Genomic DNA, 26817 nt, shown 5'->3' with positions numbered 1-26817 from the left:
GAGAAGCTCATAAAACCAGATACTCAATACATCCTGGAACGGGGAAGATGTACAAGGATCTCAAGAAACATTTTTGGTGGCCGGGTATGAAAGCCGATGTTGCTAAATACGTAGGAGAATATTTGACGTGTTCTAAGGTCAAAGCTGAGCATCAGAAACCATCAGGTCTACTTCAACAACCCGAAATCCCGGAATGGAAATGGGAAAACATTACCATGGATTTCATCACTAAATTGCCAAGGACTGCAAGTGGTTTTGATACTATTTGGGTAATAGTTGATCGTCTCACCAAATCCGCACACTTCCTACCAATAAGAGAAGATGACAAGATGGAGAAGTTAGCACGACTGTATTTGAAGGAAGTTGTCTCCAGACATGGAATACCAATCTCTATTATCTCTGATAGGGATGGCAGATTTATTTCAAGATTCTGGCAGACATTACAGCAAGCATTAGGAACTCGTCTAGACATGAGTACTGCCTATCATCCACAAACTGATGGGCAGAGCGAAAGGACGATACAAACGCTTGAAGACATGCTACGAGCATGTGTTATTGATTTCGGAAACAGTTGGGATCGACATCTACCGTTAGCAGAATTTTCCTACAACAACAGCTACCATTCAAGCATTGAGATGGCGCCGTTTGAAGCACTTTATGGTAGAAAGTGCAGGTCTCCGATTTGTTGGAGTGAAGTGGGGGATAGACGGATTACGGGTCCGGAGATTATACAAGAAACTACCGAGAAGATCATCCAAATTCAACAACGGTTGAAAACCGCCCAAAGTCGACAAAAGAGCTACGCTGACATTAAAAGAAAAGATATAGAATTTGAAATTGGAGAGATGGTCATGCTTAAAGTTGCACCTTGGAAAGGCGTTGTTCGATTTGGTAAACGAGGAAAATTAAATCCAAGGTATATTGGACCATTCAAGATTATTGATCGTGTCGGACCAGTAGCTTACCGACTAGAGTTACCTCAACAACTCGCGGCTGTACATAACACTTTCCACGTCTCGAATTTGAAGAAATGTTTTGCTAAAGAAGATCTCACTATTCCGTTAGATGAAATCCAAATCAACGAAAAACTTCAATTCATCGAAGAACCCGTCGAAATAATGGATCGTGAGGTTAAAAGACTTAAGCAAAACAAGATACCAATTGTTAAGGTTCGATGGAATGCTCGTAGAGGACCCGAGTTCACCTGGGAGCGTGAAGATCAGATGAAGAAGAAATACCCGCATCTATTTCCAGAAGATTCGTCAACACCTTCAACAGCTTAAAATTTCGGGACGAAATTTATTTAACGGGTAGGTACTGTAGTGACCCGAACTTTTCCATGTTTATATATATTAATTGAGATTGATATTTACATGATTAAATGTTTCCAACATGTTAAGTAATCAAACTTTTTAAGACTTGATTAATTGAAATAGGTTTCATATAGACAATTGACCACCCAAGTTGACCGGTGATTCACGAACGTTAAAACTTGTAAAAACTATATGATGACATATATATGGTTATATATATAGTTAACATGATATTATGATAAGTAAACATATCATTAAGTATATTAACAATGAACTACATATGTAAAAACAAGACTACTAACTTAATGATTTTGAAACGAGACATATATGTAACGATTATCGTTGTAACGACATTTAATGTATATATATATATCATATTAAGAGATATTTGTACATCATAATATCATGATAATATAATAATTTAAAATCTCTTTTGATATTATAAACATTGGGTTAACAACATTTAACAAGATCGTTAACCTAAAGGTTTCAAAACAACATTTACATGTAACGACTAACGATTACTTAACGACTCAGTTAAAATGTATATACATGTAGTGTTTTAATATGTATTCATACACTTTTGAAAGACTTCAAGACACTTATCAAAATACTTCTACTTAACAAAAATGCTTACAATTACATCCTCGTTCAGTTTCATCAACAATTCTACTCGTATGCACCCGTATTCGTACTCGTACAATACACAGCTTTTAGATGTATGTACTATTGGTATATACACTCCAATGATCAGCTCTTAGCAGCCCATGTGAGTCACCTAACACATGTGGGAACCATCATTTGGCAACTAGCATGAAATATCTCATAAAATTACAAAAATATGAGTAATCATTCATGACTTATTTACATGAAAACAAAATTACATATCCTTTATATCTAATCCATACACCAACGACCAAAAACACCTACAAACACTTTCATTCTTCAATTTTCTTCATCTAATTGATCTCTCTCAAGTTCTATCTTCAAGTTCTAAGTGTTCTTCATAAATTCCAAAAGTTCTAGTTACATAAAATCAAGAATACTTTCAAGTTTGCTAGCTCACTTCCAATCTTGTAAGGTGATCATCCAACCTCAAGAAATCTTTGTTTCTTACAGTAGGTTATCATTCTAATACAAGGTAATAATCATATTCAAACTTTGGTTCAATTTCTATAACTATAACAATCTTATTTCAAGTGATGATCTTACTTGAACTTGTTTTCGTGTCATGATTCTGCTTCAAGAACTTCGAGCCATCCAAGGATCCGTTGAAGCTAGATCCATTTTTCTATTTTCCAGTAGGTTTATCCAAGGAACTTAAGGTAGTAATGATGTTCATAACATCATTCGATTCATACATATAAAGCTATCTTATTCGAAGGTTTAAACTTGTAATCACTAGAACATAGTTTAGTTACTTCTAAACTTGTTCGCAAACAAAAGTTAATCCTTCTAACTTGACTTTTAAAATCAACTAAACACATGTTCTATATCTATATGATATGCTAACTTAATGATTTAAAACCTGGAAACACGAAAAACATCGTAAAACCGGATTTACGCCGTCGTAGTAACACCGCGGGCTGTTTTGGGTTAGTTAATTAAAAACTATGATAAACTTTGATTTAAAAGTTGTTATTCTGAGAAAATGATTTTTATTATGAACATGAAACTATATCCAAAAATTATAGTTAAACTCAAAGTGGAAGTATGTTTTCTAAAATGGTCATCTAGACGTCGTTCTTTCGACTGAAATGACTACCTTTACAAAAACGACTTGTAACTTATTTTTCCGACTATAAACCTATACTTTTTCTGTTTAGATTCATAAAATAGAGTTCAATATGAAACCATAGCAATTTGATTCACTCAAAACGGATTTAAAATGAAGAAGTTATGGGTAAAACAAGATTGGATAATTTTTCTCATTTTAGCTACGTGAAAATTGGTAACAAATATATTCCAACCATAACTTAATCAACTTGTATTGTATATTATGTAATCTTGAGATACCATAGACACGTATACAATGTTTCGACCTATCATGTCGACACATCTATATATGTTTCGGAACAACCATAGACACTCTATATGTGAATGTTGGAGTTAGCTATACAGGGTTGAGGTTGATTCCAAAATATGTATAGTTTGAGTTGTGATCAATACTGAGATACGTATACACTGGGTCGTGGATTGATTCAAGATAATATTTATCGATTTATTTCTGTATATCTAACTGTGGACAACTAGTTGTAGGTTACTAACGAGGACAGCTGACTTAATAAACTTAAAACATCAAAATATATTAAAAGTGTTGTAAATATATTTTGAACATACTTTGATATATATGTATATATTGTTATAGGTTCGTGAATCAACCAGTGGCCAAGTCTTACTTCCCGACGAAGTAAAAATCTGTGAAAGTGAGTTATAGTCCCACTTTTAAAATCTAATATTTTTGGGATGAGAATACATGCAGGTTTTATAAATGATTTACAAAATAGACACAAGTACGTGAAACTACATTCTATGGTTGAATTATCGAAATCGAATATGCCCCTTTTTATTAAGTCTGGTAATCTATGAATTAGGGAACAGACACCCTAATTGACGCGAATCCTAAAGATAGATCTATTGGGCCTAACAAACCCCATCCAAAGTACCGGATGCTTTAGTACTTCGAAATTTATATCATATCCGAAGGGTGTCCCGGAATGATGGGGATATTCTTATATATGCATCTTGTTAATGTCGGTTACCAGGTGTTCACCATATGAATGATTTTTATCTCTATGTATGGGATGTGTATTGAAATATGAAATCTTGTGGTCTATTATTATGATTTGATATATATAGGTTAAACCTATAACTCACCAACATTTTTGTTGACGTTTTAAGCATGTTTATTCTCAGGTGATTATTAAGAGCTTCCGCTGTCGCATACTTAAATAAGGACGAGATTTGGAGTCCATGCTTGTATGATATTGTGTAAAAACTGCATTCAAGAAACTTATTTTGTTGTAACATATTTGTATTGTAAACCAATATGTAATGGTCGTGTGTAAACAGGATATTTTAGATTATCATTATTTGATAATCTACGTAAAGCTTTTTAAACCTTTATTGATGAAATAAAGGTTATGGTTTGTTTTAAAATGAATGCAGTCTTTGAAAAACGTCTCATATAGAGGTCAAAACCTCGCAACGAAATCAATTAATATGGAACGTTTTTAATCAATAAGAACGGGACATTTCAGTTACTAGTTACCAAAGCTAAGGGATTTTTGGTTCAAACCCGGTGTAGAATTTAGTATGAACTTGTATCCATTGCGTTTAAAATAAAGTGCATGTATTCTCAGCCCAAATATATAGATTGCAAAAGCAATTAAAAAGGGAGCAAATGAAACTCACCTTAGCAGCACATAAATTCATTCATCGAAATGTGATCGAAACTCGGAATGCAAAGTAACCATAGATCTCAACCTAGAGAATATATGTTGGTCAATAGATGTTTAACAAGCTAGGTCAGGTCATAGTGTATCACAATCCTAATGCTCGAGATTATCATGCAGAAGTTAACAAAATCAATTTGACTCAAAATGACTTCAAAAATATATACATGTTTATTCTATGACTTAAATATAGTCATCTTATATATTTAAATATGTTTATCAGATTTTATTCGAGTAAATACTACAAGTCCTTTATTAATAAACAAAAATTTATATTAAAATTTATATATGATAAAAATATATTTTTATATATATCTTAAGTAATAAAATTTATAAAGTTCACTTAATATCATAAAAATATAGTGGTATGTATTATTAATGTAATTATATTACATGTGGTAAAATATATTTATATCACATATTCATTTGATAAAATAATATTGATAATAATAATAATAAATAAAAGTTGTATTATTTTGTAATAATAATAATAATAATAATAATAATAATAATAATAATAATGACGATAATAACGACGATAATAATAATAATTATTTTAATAATAATAATACTAAAATTAATATTAATTCAATTGGCTATATCTTTTAATGCGTTCATCGAAACCATACGCTTTCTAAATGAAAAGTTATTAATTTTTCGCTACCTTTCCAACGACATGCATATCATATACCTTCTCCCAGTAGTATTTGTTTTAAATTCATGATTCATCATAAACTATCTAACGACAATATTAAGTGTGCAAGCATGCATAATCCTATATATTCGAGTACTAGTCAGGGATACACTATTAATATATAAAAGATAAGATATGAATGCTCACGTATCAATATTGTGATTCAATATTGCAGGAAAGTACGTAGACGCAATGGAGATGATAAACACTAGTTTGATCTCACGAACAATGCCCCTGAACAATACTCATCACCTCCTTATCTATAACCCATAATTTCCTTAACTTTATCCCGCTCAAAAACCAGTTTTGAAATCTCTCGCTCATAACCTCGTCATAGTATTTTATGTATACTACTTAATAATAATAATAATAATAATAATAATAATAATAATAATAATAATAATAATAATATTAATACTAATAATAATAAAAATAAGATTAATAATATTAATCTTATTAATAATAATAATAATAATAATAATAATAATAATAATAATAATAATAATAATAATAATATATTATATATTCATACGGAGAGTGATTTGTAGGTGAAAGGATAAGTGAATGATTAAAACTGAATTCGATCGCAATTTATAGAACTTTTCAGTCCTGACATCATGCGATCGCATGAGGTTTATATAGGTTTTTCATGCGATCGCATGATTTCATTATACAGCTCATTCTTGTTTAACTCTTTGTTACCGACACTTAATATATATTATTTAATATATAATATATTTAATCTTTAGAATTAATTAAATATTATATTATATTCTCGTGCGTAGTTGATTTGTAATTTTAGCACCGATGGATTGAACGCTGTCGCTCGACTTACGTACCGGTTCCAGTTTTTCGAACGCCCTTTCGTACGCTTAGAAAACTTGTACTTTACGTTTCGCGACATGTACCTTTATCAATAATTAGACTTATTTCACCAATAATTATACTAATTGAAATGTAATTTATTCATTTGAGTGTTTTGGTCATTTGCTTCTTTAAATCAACTCTTCGTCATTTATCAAAGTATATTTAATAATATTGTCAAAACGTTTTATGATTAAGTAAATTTTATATTTTAGCACTTTGTAAAATATATATACTTTCATTTAGAAACGTAAATTTTTACATATTATATATGTTTGAAATATTTATCTAATAATATAATATTTAGTTTTGCCAAAACTAATTTATATTTCAAAGACCATTATATAATTTAAAACCATTTAAATATTTAACAATGGTTATGTCACATAACGTTTACATAATAGAAATTATTATATCATATAACGTTTTCATTTTAAAACTTAACTAAGTATAGTTCATTTATGTACTAGCGTTTATTTTAACTTCTTAAACGTACTAGTTATCATATCTACATATCAACCGAATCACTTAAGCGAGTGTTACTATCGTTTACTTAACTAATTTGAAATCATATATATTTAATATACATAAACACGTTTTAAATACACGATGCAAGTTATTTATATATATAGTTCTAACAATTAACATTCCGACTTATTGTATATATTCAAATTCATTCTTTAAAAGGTTTCGTCTATATCATAAACGTTTTCAATAATATGAAAACTAAATAATTATCTTATCAAAGACACTAGGCAATCATTGCATTGAAAGTTAAGCAGGAATCTCTACTAACATTTGTCCAGTTATCGTTAATTGACATATTTGTTTTTACTTGTAAATCACTTTACCATTTTTCGAATATTGTTAAAATGGAAAGATTTCTCAAATCAACGTGGACCTCACAACAGAGACCCGTAATCATATCATAATGTATCTTGATAATTCAATCATTTGATATTATCTTATAATTTCGTCGTCAAATACGATCATGTAAAGTATTATACCTAATACTTTGTTAACGTTTTCAAGTTATAATATATATATATATATATATATATATATATATATATATATATATATATATATATATATATATATATATATATATATATATATATATATATATACATATATACATATATATATATATATACATATATACATATATACATATATATATATATACGTATATACATATATATATATATATATACATATATATATATATACGTATATATTCCAATCCAATTATAATGGTTCGTGAATCGTCAGGGTTTGGTCAAGGTTAAACGAATGTATGAACATAGTTTAAAATTTTTGAGATTCAACATTATAGACTTTGCTTATCGTGTCGGAAACATATAAAGATTAAAGTTTAAATTTGGTCGAAAATTTCCGGGTTGTCACAGGTTGCAAGCAAAATGTATACGTAATGATAAATACATTTATAATAGTTATTGTATATGCATATATCTATATTTATTTATGTCTTTGTATATGCATTTCGGGTGTAAATGGATATATCTATGGATAAAAATTTTCATCCGTATCTATATCCATTAAGGTTCATTCATATTCGTATCTATATCCATTTTAAATCACCCATATCCGCTTTAAGTGGATCGGATCGAATGAACAGCCATTAGATCGGATGGTCATTGTCATCCCTATTTACAGTGGCAAAACAGTAATATATCCCAAATTTAGGGGGTATTTTGCTAAATTAGGTTTTAGAAAAATGAGGATGGCGTGGCAGAGTTGAGAACATTCGAATCGGCTAGGGATGAGGCAAAGACACTTATCGCACGTGATAATGCCACATTAGATTTTTCTCATTATTTTTTTATTACTTTTTTTTTACTTTCCTTATTTTTTTTAAACATCAGTTCGGGATTATCCAGAAGGACTAAACCACCAACGCGTTCATCTCTCGCGGTTGTATAACCTGCTCCCAACTGCTGTTCAGAAGGAAACTCCGCCCAATCCAAGGGCATGAGCGGTAAAACCCCCTCCTCCACTACCCCTGCAACGCGATGTGCGGAAGACACCTTTGGATGAAATCCAACGGTTAAGGGCAACCTTGTGTACAATGCTTCCCATGTTCCTTTCCTTTTTCATTGCTTTTTTTTTAAACGCTTAATTGTCCGACCGTTAACCTTTTTTTAGCGTTCGATTAATCGATCGTTAACTGTTTGTTTTTTTAATGTTCAATTAACTGACCGTTAACTCAACAAAACTACCTCATATAGTTGGTGGTTGGTCGATGTCAATTCACTAGAAGTTAACTAAAAATTAATACTCCGTATATAATTTCGAATCTGATCTAAACTTATACGGAGTATAATAATACATCTATTTCTCGGTGTTATACTACGGATATAAAAAAGTCAATGCACGAGCCTTTGCTATAAAAAAAGAAAAAATTTATTGCGTCGTAGTGCAAAGGTGCCTGACCACTCATGTCAACATTAGAAATGTATAACTCGTTTATTAAATTATTAACTTGTATATTTTTATTAAATTATTATATCATCATCATCATCATCATCATCATTTATATAAAACGCCTAACCAATTATCACTTTGTAAAAACGTTCGTTGGTTTGATTTTCGGTTTGTTCGTTCCTCCCCTTTCCCAATAAGTCGATTTTGTCGTTTTTGAAATTTTAAGAGCAAAATAAAACTCAAACCAAAATCAAAAACCAAACCGAACCAAAACCAAAACCGAACTAAAAATTAAATTTGAATACGGTTTAGTTTTGACGTTTAAATTCGTTTTATAGTTCAGTCCCAATTAAAACCGAAAATAATAGAATTTGAATTTCATTAAAAACATTCTTTAACATAATGAGTTACAGATATGCATGATTATATGATACACACTACTTGAATATAACACTTAATACATGTTAACTCAACCGTACACAGCAAAAAATATTAATTTATGTGAATTCTAAAGTTTAAAAATAATCTCTATTAAATCACATCGTAGCTAATATTTTGAAGTCTCAAAACGCCAAACTAATAAATTTTATTCAAACGAATTAAAAAAAAATTACACAAAAATGTTAATATTTTTATAAAAATATTATTATTATTATTAAGTAATCTTAAGTTTTGAATTCGATTTTCGGTTTAACCGAATTTGCAAAATTCAAAACCAAAAATTGAACTGATATCTAAAGTTTGAATTTGGTTCCGATTTTAATTTATCCGAAATTCGTTTTTTTAAATTTGGTTTAGTTTAACCGGTTTGAATTTGATCATTCAAATTAAATGATTTTAAACCAAATATTAACACCCCGTTACTTTGGGTTTTGATAATTTTTAGTTTAAACCTTCCGATGTCAATGATTATATAATGTCGAAAACGTCTTTCGTTGTTATGGTGTGATATCATTTGTTTTTTTGATATCACATTTCTCAATGGCATTCTATATTAGACAAAATTGATATTAATTAATATATATATAATATTTAATATATTATATTATATTATATTATATTAGAAAATAATAACAATGATACAATGATTAAAATCTATATCTATATCTATCTATATAGTCTAATAAACCTTTAAAATGATGACATCACCATTAAGCTAAATTACCATTTGCTTTTTATAATTATGATGTCATAATTATATATTAATTTAATTAAAAAAATAATACAAAATCTTTTATAAAAGGAAATATTAATCTATCCTAAATTATAATTTTATTTTTCTAGAAAAATTAAAAAGCATTTATTATTATTAATAATAATTATAATTATTATTATTAAAAATATAAATATAAATACTCAACTTTGAGCGAACTTTATGTTTGTAAAATCAATGACAAGTTTCTTAGTCGGAATCCGTGGTTCCACAGGGCAATAAACTAAATGACTTTAACATTTACATTCACTTAATACTTAAAACATATCATTAAACTGTTACGTTTAAACAAACCCGTGTTTCCACGGGTCATTTCACTAGTTAAGTGATAAATGGGTTAAATATCTTAGTTGCCCAATGTTAAGCCACTCATCCTTTTTTTTTTTTTTTTTTTTGAAAGGCAAACTCACACACCCTCTAATACCAACACGAATATATACACCACGAAATGTCCTAAGTAGGACTCGAACCCTCAACCTCAAGGTTGTAAGGGTGACCTCGATACCGTCAGGCTATTGGCTCTTTGGTCACTAATGTTTCTCATTTGATCCTATCTCATTGCTTGAGTTTATATACAATGCCATTTATAAAAGATTGAGTATTGATCAAACATATTTTCATAACTATCTCATTGCTTGAGTTTATACACAGTGCCATTTGTAAAAGATTGAGTATTGAGCAATCATATTTTCATAAGTAAAGATACATTTCACTGTAATAACTAGGGTTTAAGGACAAAATAGAATTCGAACCTCTAACGTCGTGGGTAACCCATACCGGAAAGGGTAGCTGAATGTTAAGTCCATCAATGATCCAACTTACAACATAGAGGATCAAGTGGGAACATACCTGTCACCTTATATAACGTAATTATTGTAAAAATGCTTATTCGTAGGATTCGTATGCTATTATATGAGAACGTATCGTTTATGGGGTTTTAAGGGCTTGAATTTATAGGCTAGCAATTAGAGTTGTATTATGATACAAACCCTAAACCCTAGATACATGCAAGCATTTCCATAACTAACGTTAATTTAAAAACAAAATCGGGACTGATCTTATCCTTGGTTGACATGTTATATACACAAGCTGATATAGGCGCATCTCAATGCATGCAGTTATACGCTTATGCAGCACATGTGAAATGCGACATGATTAAGTATTTAAGTATGATAATGTATAATAACTTGTTATACTAGCTAGGTGTAACTCTCTCTACAAAAATATCTAATCCTCTAGTCTCCGCATATTCAACACTTTTGTCGCGGCATCTTGCCTAAGAACACATTACACACAACACTCTTTGCAAAAATTAACACACCTGCACACTTGTAACAACAAACACCAATTTGTTCAAACTTACAATCAAGCACCTGAATACTAGCAGTCTAGCACTATACATTCAAGTTAAAATGGTCAACCGGTGCAAGACTAGTGCAATGACCTAATAATTAAAAGATTGCCATCAGCGAGACAAATCTATGGGTTCTGTTCATAAGTAATGTAAACACTAAACTCCATAGCAACAAGCCAACAATCATTCCAAAAATGCAAAGTAAACTTTATCCTAGTAAATGGCAAGTTCTACACGGATTAACAACTAGGGACAGTTTTATCCACCATCAATTATAACCAAAATCAATAAAAACAACTTTTAACTTTTATCAATTACAAGTTTTACAAGTACACAACCCAACCAGGTTCACAAGATTGACTTCTGCATTAATAAGGTGATACATATGTCTTAAGTTGTATAAAGATCATCAGATTGTTGAAACTTAAAAATTGTACATTGAAATATCACCATTAGTCTTCCATAAAACAAAACCAATCAAATGGGAAAGAAAAGAACTTCAAAAACTCTAATCTTCTAAGCCCCAATGACTTCAGTTTCTTCAGGAATTGGCTCCTCTGCAGGTCGTTCCATTTTAACACCAACATCTTCCGAATAATCACCATGCACCTGTTGATACATTGACAAGATATAATAACATTATTTGATTAAACATGACCAAATATAATAGAGCAACAGAAAACACATGCAACATAGCACGCACGTTAACCAAATAAAGACATTCCTAGAAAGTGGTAATATTTCAATGTAATGATGACTATGTTTCAGAAGTCTTCTTAAACACCTAATACTCCACGATAATAAAAGATCACAAAATGGGAAAGACTAATGTAATGATGCCATGAATTGAGTAAGTTGTCAATTTAATCACAGACTAAAAAGCAACTAGAAAAATAGAAAGAAAAAAAAAAGCATAGAATGATTAATTTTGAACATAATAACTGAAAATGATATAGAAAAAAATAACATTATAGTAGAGTACAATACAACAATTACCTCCATCAACTTGCCAATGTCAAACTTTGGCGCCTTCAAGATCTTAACTTTGCGAATGAAGACGTTCTGCAGAGGGTAGATGCTAGATGTTGCCTTCTCGATTTCCCTGCCAATTGATTCAGGTATGAACTTCTGAACCAGCTCCTTAAGATCACAAGATTGTGCCTGGTTCACCATTATCTCCCTCATCTTCCTACGGATCTACAAAATCAAAAACAATTTCATATTAATCAACAATGATTTTTGTCTCTTGTTTCTTAGCTTAATGAATCAAAAAACCATCATTAAAATACTACCTGGCGGATCTGGCTTGATTGTGCATAGCAAGTCCTCTTGACCTGGTTAGCACGCTTCTTGGTAAAGCCAATACAGAACATCCTCAAAGTGTAGCTATCAGTAGTCTTTACATCAACATGAGCCTCAATCAAAGACTGCCACTTCTTTACAAGTGACCTCAGCTTGTCTGTAGTGAAATCCATCCCCTGGAAAATATTCACATCGTCAAAAATTCAATAACAATGGTTCATCATTAAACATATTTGTCAAAATAAAATATACTAGAAACATACCCAAAATTGGGTCAAAACATTCTTTCCTTGAACATCTTCAGCCCTCAAACGAATCTTTTTGTATGCCTGATCCTCATCATTTTGAAGGTCAGCCAATGAAACCTCAAACACACGATGTTTGAGTCCCTCTGAGGCAATCTGATATAACAAGTCAAGTTTCGAGCTTTAACGTAAAAAATAAGCATCGACAAACAAAACAAAGAAGCATCGACAAACAAAACACCATTAAAGCTCGTGTGTTTACAAGTTAGAAAGGAAACAACTAGAGTTGCAAACATACATTATACTCCCAAATACTTAATTTAACATAAAAAAAAATTAAAGATAAAACATGTAACATATAACAACATAACTAAAATAATATATATGAAATTGTGCCAAATTCATTGATTAAAAGATTAAACACTCTACTATACACTTACAAATCAAATACTATGTACAATACATGCTTAACAATATATGCAAAAATTATGGCAGAATCTAAACTATTTTATATTACACTAAAACTCACTTGCAGAACAATTAACACAACAAATAAATGGATAAAAAAAATACAGTATTAAGCAAGGGAAATTGCAAATTACCTTAGTACCCTGGGTACGGGAGACAAGGGTTTTGCCAACATTTCTAGTACTGAATAGAGATGGAGCTTTAATATCATACCAATCCTTCTTTGAAAAAGGATCAGCTCTGTTTCATTTGCAACAACCAAAATATAAATTAATAATTGTAATATTTATATTTATATATTACTTATTACTTATATATAAGATAAAATAATCAAATTGCTGCTCAAATAAAATGGACTCACAATTTCTTCTTCCCACCCTTCTTTCCCTTGGAAATTCGCTTGTTCTTTCTGCAAATTAATAAATAAACACGTCACTTCACTCAGCTTATAGCATTATATGTGCATTGTATGTATATATATATATATATATATATATATATATATATGCAGAACGGAGTGAGATTAAAAGAGTACCCGACGGCCATGGTTGGGTTGTGAGTTTGGAGGGTCTTCTACGGCGGCGAACGGGAGTTCGGCCTTATGAATTACTTATAAATAAAATAAATTCAATTTGCTCATGAAACCCTAATCTGCACATGGATGACTTTTAGTGATATATATACGAATTTGACCCTCAACTCTAAAAATAATTCTATTTTTAGTCCCTCGACAATAGTTTTTAAAGTTTGGTGAGTTATCCAAAAATCCGAATCATTTACAGTTTTACACCCTATAGTTAAAAAAGAGCCCGATACAGATATCCAAACCCGTATTTGTTTTAGAGCACACGGTGCCCGTCATCGTCCCCTCGCCGTCCCTCAAAAATCGACGCCAAAACCACCGTCGTCTGACACTGCGTCACCGTCGCCACCACCATCGATTTACAGCGTTGCGCCATCGACGGTGCTTTTTTCGACCGGTGGACCTTTTTTAATTTGAATTTTTGTTTCATTTTTCAATTCTTTCATTTTTATTTTTGTTAATTTTATTAATCTTAATTTATTTTCATTTTTTTGTTGCAGGTACGTTTTTGAGAAAGAAGAAGGCAATGGCTAGGGTTCTTCAAAAATGGGCCTAATTTGTTATTCATTTGGGCTAACCAAATTATTTGGGCTACACAGATTTTAATTTAATGTTTTTACTAAAAATCCTTTACATAATTAATTATTAATGAAAAGTTTTTAAATATTTAATAATAAAAGTTTTTTTCTTTTTACAAAAAATAAAAAATAATAATAAAAGGTATTATAAAAATAAAATAAAAAAAATATAAAATATGAAAATGGACACTGTGGAAGTCAGTCAATTTCAGCTTTTAAAAATGAACACCGGAGAATGGACAGTGACCTCGTGCTTCTTACCTCTCTTATCTCCTTGTTCTTGATTAAGAAGCTTTAATTTTGTTCCTTTTATTATCATCAAAAGGCCTATCCAAAGAGCTTTTCAGGTCAGGAGACACAAACAACAATGGTTGTTCTTCATTTCACTCCAATTCCTCAACCTACTTTCCTTCAGTCATCATCATCATCATCATCATCATCATCGTCCCGCCTTTTAACCTCCGGCATTACTCCCAATGCTTGTAAGTACACTTCAATTTCCCCTTTTTACCACCATTTATTTCAAGTCAATTAGCTCAAGTGAAATCCTCCATATTAATTGCGTATAGACTATAACTATATAACTATGTATATGAATTGATGTTGAGAAAACTGTTCCGTGTCTTTATGAACACCAAATGTTTGATAAAATTCTCCAATAAGCACACAAGGAGCAACACATACATTAATACTTCCACAGTTAATTGATTGATTAATGTGTACACATCACTGTTGTAAACGGCGTCCGTTGCGACGCTCGTTGCGGCGTTTTGGTGACTAAATCGTTTCGACCCCGTCCCGTTTTCTTATAAGACGATCAACGGTCAAAAGTCAGGTTAAATGCAGGAAAATTGGGTCAACGCCGGTCAAAAGTCAGAAATTCTGTTAAAATCGGTCAAAAGTCACAAATTCTGTTAAAATCGGTCATAAGTCGGTCAAATCAATCAAAATTGACCTAGTTTAGTATTCCATTTTTTATTATATTAACGCTAATAGCAATTATAGGTACAAACTTGTCAACGAAGGTTTTTTAACTCTAAAATATGTGTAAATATATATTTATATATATATAAGTCAACATTAGTCAACATCCGTTTCGACCCCGTCTCGGTCCCGTTTTTTCCGTTGCGACATTTTGAGGCCGCTACCATTTCGGCCCCGTCTCGCGTCTTTTTCAACCTTGGTACACATACTGACATACATATACATTCATGTGACTCATAGTTTTATGGTTAAGTAGCTGCCTGTATGTTTGTTTTATTGATTGCTTGATGTATGTGTTACCATCGATACTCTTTTACTAATTTTCATCATTTTACACTTATATCGTTGTGGTTCTTTCATCGTTGCGTATTATTACTTGCTTGAAATTTGGGAAAACTTGTCTGCATTTGACATTAAGCAAGTTTTAAGGAAGGAGGTCCCTCCTTTAAAGCTTAACCTGCAAGTTTGATTCATGTGGCTAGAAACAACTTGAATGGTTCAGTAAAAAAGAGAGTCGGCTCAATAAATTGTTTCACCTTTCCAGAATATATCACCTCGAAATTCAACATAACCTACTTTTTTTTCAAAATTTATAAGTTTTACTTTTTAGAGTGCATTTATATGAATTTGTTTTACACGATGATCATGTATTTAAGCTCATAAGCGGTATCGATTGATCAAGTCATGGGATTTACTGTTTCTGTAATAATTTTATGTAATTGTTAGACAAACATCAACGGATTTGACTGAAAACACATGGATAATTCTTTAACTGAAAAGTCGACGACCAAATAACTGATCTTTAATATTGTATTCACTATTTCAAACAACAACAACAACAAAACTCAATCCCACATAAGTAGGGTATGAGGGAGGTAAGATGTAGACAATCTTTCCCGAATAAAGAAAAGTCATTTCTCCACCCAGAGTAAAATACCCCAAGAGTAGAGAAAGTCCTCCCTCTCAATGCTCTATGGATAGAGAGATTGCTTCCGAATGGACCTCCGGCCAATAAGTAGGTTAAAAAAAAAGAAAAAAAAAGTGTGAGACGCCATGAAAATGGTAGAATCAAATTTTCATGGGTTTTAAACTTGTCTGAAGTTCAATATAGGCTCTAAGCGACAGTCAAGTCGCCAATAAATCGACGCTTGTTGTTGACTCGAGTAATAGAGCCATTCACTATTTCAAAATTCTACAGAAATTTTGAGATAAGTAGCTTTGACTGAATTCTGATATCTTGTTTAACATACTCCCTGCTCAAGGATCCTGCCTTGTAAGTAATTAGCATATGAAATGTAAAGAACTAAATACATTGAAAAGGAAGCCACAAATTAGTAATGGACAAAATTTCATTCCTCGTCCCTGAATTTTACATCGACTTTGACTCCCGGTCCTTTTTCTTTTTTTTGTGCATTCCGAGTCCCTAATGTATCATAAATCTACATCCCTCATCCTCCCGTCTATTTTCTGTCTATTTTTCCGTTACCCTCCTATCACGTGCAGAGCATGTGAGGGTAAAAAAGTCATTAAACTACAAGGATGAGGAGCGTAATTATGTCTTCTTCTTCACATAACAAAGTTATCATCTTTTATTAAATCCCATTTATCACCCACTCATTCTTTAGAAAAAAAAAAAAATTATAATCCCAAATGGACCCACTTCAATTATTCATCTTCTTCAATCTCATCACATTTACAATCACCACCACCAAAATCCGGATTCACTCGAGTCAAACGTGAAGGTTCATATATATATATAATCCAAAAACAACATCTCAACTGCTGAAAAACCAATTTTTGTTTTTTGAAAGTTTGACTTTTTAGTTGACTTTTGGGTTTTGAAAATCGAGAACAAAATTGGAAATTGTGTTTGAATGGAAAGCTTGGTAATCCTTTCGTGAAGGTGTGTTCAAAATACCAGAAGCTAATTCGTTGTCATCACTGAGATCTGTATATTTTATTTTGAAAAAAAATTGAAACTAAAATTGAATTGTTCATCGATTTTGGTTGTGTTTCTGCAAAATCTAAGAATGGAGATGTGTTTTATGGTTGATACTGCAGCTATTTGCAACTTTTCATGAAGTTTCATGGAGTTTTGAGGTGTTTTCCATTAACACCACCACCAACCGCCGCTAACCACCCATCTTCGGCCACACTCTGTTCTTGGTGTTCGAAAACTTATGATGTTGCTGTTCAAAAACATAAAAAAAAAATATACACACATATATATATATATATATATATATATATATATATATATATATATATATATATATGTGTGTGTGTGTGTGTGTGTGTGTGTGTGTGTGTGTGTGTGTGTATGTATGAAGAAGAAACAGCAACACCAGTAGTTACGGGTGGATTGAGTGTAATATTTGTGAAGTTTGGCAGGTGGGTCCCACAATTTATTCTCCTTGTCCCTCCTTTTCCATACAAGCCAAAATAAGTCAAAATGGGTGAACCTTTAATAATTAAATACATTTAAGACAAAATGACCTTTTTACCCTCACATGATTTGCACATGACTGAACAAACGGCTGAAATTGACAGAAACTAGACGGGGGGACGAGGGATGTACTCTTTTCATAGTTTAGGGACTCGGAATGCACAAAAAAAAGAAAAAGGACCGGGAGTCAAAGTCGATGTAAAGTTCAGGGACGAGGAATGAAATTTTGTCTTAGTAATATTGTTTCATTATTTTATTATTATAGGTAGTATAATAATATAATAAAATCTAAAGCTTAAAACTATCCCTGTGTGATTATGGATGGTGTTGAATGAGATGATTGTCATATTAAAGAAAGATATCTGGAGTATGATTGTAGGATGCTGGCATAATGATGTTTTGCTTTTCTTATTTGCTAGTATTATTCATGTTTGAGTTGTAAATTCTCTCAGACCTATTTGCTGTGCTTTGAGTTACTACCAAGTGATGCTGTGTAACTGTTGTTTACTGTATTCTCTAGTTATCTAGTGTCATCAAATATAACTATATAAGTAAGCATCATGTGCAAAATAATCTAAGCGTTAACATGGTATTTATGTGTATTTCATTCAAAATAGTTAATTAGGATACATATTAAACAATAATGTTTCATTGAATGTCAATTCCATACCGCGACATAAAGCTACTCTACATCGGTTTTTAGCATCTTAATCATTTCACCTAGTGAAGCCTCTTTCCTAGATTGACCTTAGACCATCTTCTGACCTTTTATCGTTTGTTCCTACGGGCCTACCCTGGTGTTAGAGTAGGTAAATTGGGCAGTTTAGATATCAGTCAAAACGAGTTGGGTTAACCAACCTCAAACAAAAATTGTATAAAACTTTTAAAATTTTAAAAATGAGCAGTTAGTGTGTTAATCATGATTTAACTAACTGAATTAGGAGGTTTCTTGTGTTAAAATACACTTTGGGTTGCTCGCTATTTGACACTTTCTTACCAGTATAACCATTTGAGATCAAATATAAACTGCCTAAAGTAAATGGTCGAATTTTCCTGATCTCGCAATATCATTAGTACCTGAGAACAAAACGATGGATGAAATTAGAGATGCTTTCTAGACATAATTTTGTTGTGTAGCTGATACAGTTACCAGGGTGCCAAGGACATCATTTCACGCACAAACTGAACTTTTTAATGGCTTAAAGATTCAAGGAGCCAACGTGCTCAAACAAAGAGGTCCAATGGTCGTGAAGGCATCTGCAGAGATAGATGGTGGACAGCCAGAAAGCACCACACCTCCTTCAGAAACCAAGGATGAATCCTTGTCTGTTGAAGAGCTTCCATTAGAGTCTAAACTTCAACTGAAACTGGACCAGAAAATTAAGATGAAGCTGGCTAAAAAGCTCCGACTCAGACGAAAGAGGCTTGTTAGGAAACGCCAGTTACGGAAGAAAGGTCGATGGCCACCTTCGAAGATGAAAAAGAACAAGAATGTATGAACTTTCATGCCTTTGTTGTATTCTATGTTGTTGATGGCAAATTTAGATTGTCATTCGGTTTTTGTTTCCTAATTTTTCTGAATAGAATCTTATTATCATCTACTAGTATCTGTTATTACTGATTACCTAAAAATCGGAAACCTGTGGGTATCTTAGTATTTGTGAATCATTCGGGTCACTAAACACGCAGCAAGATTGTTGGGTGCTTCTTCTTGTAGTTGTGATGAGATGTGTGCAAAGGTAGCCATTTATCGGTTGTAGTTGTGGCTCAGGTCATAACGAGCATTTCGATCTCTATTTTTAAAAGCTAAATATATGTTAATCAACTTAATCATTAGATTTGAGTTTGCCAAGGTTATTTATGAAACATATAAAGGTTAATCATCAATCTTCTTGACTTTCAAGTTAATTATCATTTTCGTTGTGTCGTTGCTTTTGATGGGAAAATAGTCACAACGGGCAATCTACAAAACGAAAACAAACATCCGTTTGACAAACATTTCCCGACCCGTGTGAACTCGTGAGGAAACTAACAAATAAGGTATACCACAATCACCACAAATCAGCCCCAATTCTGTCCCAAATCAGCAAATACGAAATAAATAAGCACACAATACACACGAGACTTTTTACGTGGAAAACCTCTCAAAATCGAGAGTAAAAACCACGGGACTCGTAAGCCACTTAAATTCCACTATCATCAACAAGAGAGCAATACAATAGGTCTTCTCTAGATCAACTAGAGGCATACAACATCATCATACTCTTGAACTACAACAATCAACAAGTATATGAAAATCTAAAGACAAAAGAGGAAATTCGTCACCCAAAAAACTGCTACTGTTTGACCGGCTGTAACTCGAGTTAGAGACCACTTGAGACGAATTCAACGGTTGAAAACCTTGGCCCAGATGTAAGGAACACGCTGTCCAAAAATGGTGAATATTCAACGGTCGGATCTCCGGGGATCGTCCGATTTGTGAGCTGCAGTCTTCAAAAACGGGAATTGGGGTTTCTCTCTTTTTCTTAATCTCTCAACTCTCTTGAGAGATCAAAAATGGCTGCACACTTGGAGGTTTTAATGCCCTAAAATGCTTGACCAAGTCAACAAGCATATGAGCCTAATTTGTTGGGCTTTGAGCTTGGGCTAGCATTCCTCATATTTGGAAACCCATATAAAACCCAACAAATCTCCCCCTTTCCAATTATGAGGAAGGGATCGCCATCCCGGCGATCGAGCAACATACCTTGAGCTTCTCACTTGCTAAAGCCTTCGTAAACATGTCGGAACCATTATCATCGGTATGAACTTTATCAAGTTCAAACAAACCATCTTCAAGACGTTCTCTAATCCAATGATACCGCACATCAATATGTTTTGTCCGCTTATGATACATAGAATTTCTAGCCAAATGAATCGCACTCTCATTATCACAAAGAACCACATATTTTGATTGCTTAAACCCAAGGTCTTGTAGAAATCTTTTCATCCACAAAATTTCTTTGCACGCTTCTGTTGCTGCCATATACTCAGTCTCGGTTGTAGATAATGCAACACACTTTTGCAACCTTGATTGCCATGAAACCGCTCCCCCTGCAAAGGTCATCAAATATCCAGAAGTGGACATCATGTTATCTTTGTTTCCTGCCATATCTGAGTCTGTATAACCAACGAGCATCGGCTCTCCTTTTCCAAACGTGATACCCAACTTAGAAGTACCTCTTATGTATCTCATAATCCTTTTAACAGCTTCCCAATGCTTCTTACCCGGATTTGACATAAACCGACTAACAACACCTACCGCATGAGATATATCAGTCCTAGTACACACCATAGCATACATCAAGCTACCAACCGCTGAAGCATATGGAACTTTGTCCATCTCCTCAACATCCTCCTTTGAAGTAGGGCAATCTCTATCTGTTAGCTTAAAGTTGGTAGTAAGAGGGGAACTAACCACTTTAGCATTCTTCATGTTGAACCTACTAAGCACCTTTTCAATGTATTGCTCTTGTGATATATGTAACGTCTTAGCACCTCTATCTCTAGAAATCCGAATGCCAAGAATCTGTTTTGCTGGTCCCAAGTCTTTCATAGCAAAAGACTTGCTCAAGTCTCGCTTCAACTGCGCAATTCTTTTAATATTTTTACCAACAATCAACATATCATCAACGTATAACAACAATATGATGAAATCATCATCACCAAACCTCTGAAAGAAAACACAATGATCTGAAGTTGTCTTTCGGTAGCCTTGCTTTCCTATAACCGACTCAAACTTCTTATACCACTATCTCGGTGCTTGCTTCAACCCATATAGACTTTTATGAAATCTACAAACATAATTTTCTTTACCCTTAACCCGAAAACCTTCAGGTTGCATCATGTAGATTTCCTTATCCAAATCACCGTGAAGAAAAGCAGTCTTGACATCCATCTGTTCAACCTCAAGATCAAGACTAGCAGCTAACCCAAGAACCACTCGAATAGATCTCATCTTCATGACCGGAGAGAAAATCTCATCAAAATCAATACCCTTTTTCTGGCTGAATCCTTTAACGACTAACCTAGCTTTGTACCTTGATTGTGAAGTAAGCTCATATGTCTTCACTTTGAATACCCATTTGTTTCTCAAAGCTCTTTTGCCTTTAGGTAACTTACCAGGTCATAAGTATTGTTCTCATACAAAGAATTCATCTCATCTTGCATAGCTTCACCCCACTCTTTCTTATGCTCATCTTTCATTGCTTCTGAATAAAATTCTGGCTCTCCCCCATCAGTAACTAATACATACTCATCAGCAGAATATCTAACAGAAGGATGACGGTCTCGGGTAGACCGCCTAAGTGGGACAAATGGGGGCACATCTGGTACTGGAATCTCTACCTGCTCCGGAGCATCACCAACATCAGTACCATGTTCATCATTCTGAACATCATCTCCAACATGTTGTGGAGTAACTGGATCCAAATAAACAAGATCAGTACTAGGTTGAGGAACTGAATCTGTCTTCTCAACATCTTTTAACATCTGATCTTCTGTAAAAACAACATCTCGGCTTCGTACAAGTTTCTTCTGAACTGGATCATATAACCTGTACCCAAAATCATCTTCACCATAGCCGAGGAATACACATGGCTTAGTCTTCATATCAAGCTTTGACCTCTCATCTTTGGGAACATGAACAAAAGCTTTACATCCAAAAACTCGTAAATGACGGTAAGAAACATCTTTGCCGCTCCAAACCCTGTTAGGAACATCAAAATGCAAAGGAACACAAGGGGTTAGATTAATAATATGAACTGCCGTATTTAAAGCCTCACCCCAAAAGGAATCGGACAACCCTGCGTGTGAAAGCAAACATCTAACTCTCTCAACCAAAGTTCTGTTCATCCTCTCTGCTAAGCCATTCAACTGAGGTGTCTTTGGTGGAGTCTTTTGATGCCGAATACCATTCTCCTTACAATAAGCATCAAATCTGCCAATGTATTCACCGCCATTATCAGTCCGAATACACTCGAGTTTCTTCCCTATTTGTCTTTCAACTAGTGTATGAAATTCCTTAAACTTTTCAAATACTTGATCCTTTGACTTTAAGGTATAAACCCACACCTTCCTGGAATGATCATCGATGAATGTAACAAAGTAGGAGCATCCACCAAGTGTCCTAGTCTTCATAGGTCCACAAACATCCGAATGAACTAGATCAAGTATGTTCTCCATTCGAAAATGAGAATGACTCTTAAACGCAACTCTAGTCTGTTTCCCTGCCAAACAGTGAGAACACTTACTCAAATCAATACCACTAACACCCGACAACACATTCTTCTTGAACAAGATAGACATCCCCTTTTCACTCATGTGGCCAAGTCTTTTATGCCACAACTCAGTAGAATCAACATTGTCCACTGCGTTAACAATGTTCTGGATGATCTTCGGACGCGTGATGTATAATCTTGAGTCTTTCTTGCCTCTTCTCACTATCATAGAACCAAGAGTTAGTTTCCAAATACCATTACCAAAACCGTTATAATAACCATCATCATCAAGAATGCCTGTTGAAATAACATTAAGTCTCATATCCAGAACATGTTTTACATTATGCAAAACTAACTCCATTCCCGTGTTAAATTTCAAACAAACATCTCCAATACCAACGATCTTTGATAACCCGGCATTACCCATCCTAGCAAATCCATAGTCACCTGGAGTGTAAGATGAGAAGTGATCTCTACAAATTGCAACATGACATGTAGCACCACTATCAACAATTCAACTCGTGTCATCATGAGTAAGATTGATCATATCATAATCAATACAAACAAAGAACTCATCTGTGATAGTGTTAACTTCAACCTTATCATCATCACCACCATCACTTTTCTTTTGTTTATTCTTTTCATATGCCTTTTTCTTCTCATTCTTCAACTTTGGACAATACCACTTTGTGTGCCCCTTTTCATGACAATTATAACACTCAACATTAGCAAATTTGCCTTTGCGTGAGCTGCTACAATGATTGCCTCTTTTACCCCGACCTCTACTATGACTTCTCCCCCGCGTTTCTGTGACCAAGATATCTGACTGTGAAGAGGAACCTTGTGACTTTCTTCTCACCTCTTCATTCAAAATACTACCCTTAGCCAATTCCATGGTGATAGTACTATTCGGTGCAGAGTTGGACAAAGATGTCCTAAAAGTCTTCCAAGAGTCCGGTAATGTACCAAGTAACCAGAGACCCTGAATCTCATCCTCAAACTTGATACCCATACCTGCAAGCTGATTTATAATACCCTGATATGCATTTAGGTGATCTGTAATAGGAGTCCCATCATGATACTTAAAGCCATCATCTGCTTAATTAAGAACAACTTGTTATTCCCAGTCTTTCGTTCATATAACTGCTCAAGCTTTTTCCATAAGGCTTTAGCATCATTCTCCCAGCTAATATGGTTCACAACATTATCATCAACCCACTGCCGAATATACCCACATACCTGTCTATGAAAATTTTTCCATTGAGCTTCAGACTTACCATCAGGCATACCCTCAGTAAAAACAGGTAAATAATAATCTTTCACATAAAGAAGATCCTCTATTTTACCTTTTCAAACATGATAATTTGAACCATTTAAACTAATCATTTTACTTGTATTAGCTTCTATCTTTCACACAAGTCAAATCAAATAACCTAGCTCTTGATACCAATTTGATGGGAAAATAGTCACAACGGGCAATCTACAAAACGGAAACAAACATCCGTTTGACAAACATTTCCCGACCCGTGTGAACTCGTGAGGAAACTAACAAATAAGGTATACCACAATCACCATAAATCAGCCCCAATTCTGTCCCAAATCAGCAAATACGAAATAAATAAGCACACACAATACACACGAGACTTTTTACGTGGAAAACCTCTCAAAATCGAGAGTAAAAACCACAGGACTCGTAAGCCACTTAAATTCCACTATCATCAACAAGAGAGCAATACAATAGGTCTTCTCTAGATCAACTAGAGGCATACAACATCATCATACTCTTGAACTACAACAATCAACAAGTATATGAAAATCTAAAGACAAAAGAGGAAATTCGTCACCCAAAAAACTGCTACTGTTTGACCGGCTGTAACTCAAGTTAGAGACCACTTGAGACGAATTCAACGGTTGAAAACCTTGGCCTAGATGTAAGGAACACGCTGTCCAAAAATGGTGAATATTCAACGGTCGGATCTCCGGGGATCGTCCGATTTGTGAGCTGCAGTCTTCAAAAACGAGAATTGGGGTTTCTCTCTTTTTCTTAATCTCTCAACTCTCTTGATAGATCAAAAATGGCTGCACACTTGGAGGTTTTAATGCCCTAAAATGCTTGACCAAGTCAACAAGCATATGGGCCTAATTTGTTGGGCTTTGGGCTTGGGCTAGCATTCCTCATATTTGGAAACCCATATAAAACCCAACATCTTTTAATTTCACTTATGATAAATTTCATTGTTGTCTTATTTGTGTCTTCGAAAACTTATGTTCCCATTAGACTAATCGCTATCCATGGATTCTAAACTTTTGGATACTAATCAAGGACTTGACACTAGAGTCTAGAAAAAACTTTCAAAGGGTCCCAAAAGATGACCCACACGGCCATACACAAACACAAGATCGACCATGCTGTACAATATAAAGGGGTCAGGATGGAAGCTAGGTGAACCCATGCCAATGACTATCCTGAGGACACCCATCAATACGAAGAACTAAAACGTGGTCTAATGGTTAGAGTGTTATATTACTTGAATATACTATATATAACGTATCTATATCTATCTACCTATATCAGGGTCGTCTGATTGATTTTGAAGGCCCTATATGAGATATAAAAAAGGGCCCTTAAACATTATATATTTTTTGGATTAACCTAGGTATTCGATCAGCTTTACGACCCACTAATTCTAGGTGACCACTTGCTTCACAGGTTTCTGAAATCATCAAAGCAAAATTTTTAATACATATAAAAATACAATAATATTTAAAAAAACTATCGATAAAACTTCTGTAAACCTTTGTTTTCAGTTCGCGAATTTTTTTTACAGTAAATATTACGAGTATTAATTGTATATAACTATATAAAATTACAAAATTTTGGGTCCGCTAAAATTTCTGGGCCCTGTTCGACCGCACACTTTGCACATGTTCGAAGACGCTCCTGATGTATATCTATCTATAAGTTGAGTTACAAGGTAGTAAATATGGCTAATAAATAATGATAGGAAATAGAAATATTAAAAAAAATAAATATCTATATATGTAAAAATCTATTTATATATCTATATAAAAATTTATAAGAAAAATTATGGTAAACCTGATGATAATTTAAGGCTTATCTTTTTTTCAAAGTAGTTAAGTAGTATAATCTTTTTATTTTTCTGATATTAAATAGCTAATTAATCTCATATGTTATCTATATAATCTAATAAACCTCTAAATTGATGACATCATTATTAAGTTAAATTATCCTTTACTTTTCATAATGATAATGTCATAATTATATATTAATTTAATTAAAAAAACAATACGAAATATTTTATAAAAGGAAATATTAATCTCTACTAAATTATAATTTTATTTTTCTAAAAAAATTTAAAAGGTACTTATTAATAATAATAATAATAATTATTATTATTATTAAAAATATAAATATAAATATTTAATTTTGAGCGAACTTTATGTTTGTAAAATCAATGACAAGTTTCTTAGTCAGAATCCGTGGTTCCACGGGGCAATAAACTAAATGACTTTAACATTTACATTCACTTGATACCTAAAACATATCATTAAACTGTTTCGTTTAAACAAACCCGTATTTCCACGGGTCAT

At 33.0% G+C, this 26817-nt stretch overlaps 2 protein-coding genes across 3 annotated transcripts; one reads left to right on the top strand and one right to left on the bottom strand.

Annotated features, from left to right (window-relative positions):
- Positions 1-11641: 11641 nt before the first annotated feature.
- Positions 11642-14014, bottom strand: LOC139856012 (small ribosomal subunit protein eS1-like). Its single transcript, XM_071845249.1, has 7 exons — positions 13892-14014; positions 13718-13765; positions 13491-13596; positions 12907-13044; positions 12634-12819; positions 12338-12538; positions 11642-11950 (listed from the first exon to the last, which is right to left on the bottom strand). Exons 1-7 carry the CDS (start codon positions 13900-13902, stop codon positions 11858-11860), a joined length of 783 nt encoding a protein of 260 aa, XP_071701350.1. The 5' UTR covers positions 13903-14014; the 3' UTR covers positions 11642-11857.
- Positions 14015-14605: 591 nt separating this feature from the next.
- Positions 14606-19744, top strand: LOC139856013 (large ribosomal subunit protein cL37 alpha-like). Of its 2 annotated transcripts, none has more exons than XM_071845252.1 (2): positions 14606-14999; positions 19094-19744. In XM_071845252.1, exons 1-2 carry the CDS (start codon positions 14885-14887, stop codon positions 19444-19446), a joined length of 468 nt encoding a protein of 155 aa, XP_071701353.1. In that variant the 5' UTR covers positions 14606-14884; the 3' UTR covers positions 19447-19744. The 2 variants fall into 2 exon arrangements, with proteins under 2 accessions (XP_071701353.1, XP_071701352.1); XM_071845251.1 differs by having other exon boundaries at positions 14618-14999; positions 19085-19732.
- The last annotated feature ends 7073 nt before the right edge of the window (positions 19745-26817 follow it).

The sequence above is a fragment of the Rutidosis leptorrhynchoides genome, chromosome 6, assembly GCF_046630445.1.
Source record: "Rutidosis leptorrhynchoides isolate AG116_Rl617_1_P2 chromosome 6, CSIRO_AGI_Rlap_v1, whole genome shotgun sequence".
Classification (NCBI taxonomy): Eukaryota; Viridiplantae; Streptophyta; class Magnoliopsida; order Asterales; family Asteraceae; genus Rutidosis; species Rutidosis leptorrhynchoides.
The sequence above is the reverse complement of the archived record's forward strand: the minus strand, read 5'-3'. Positions and strand labels throughout refer to the sequence as shown.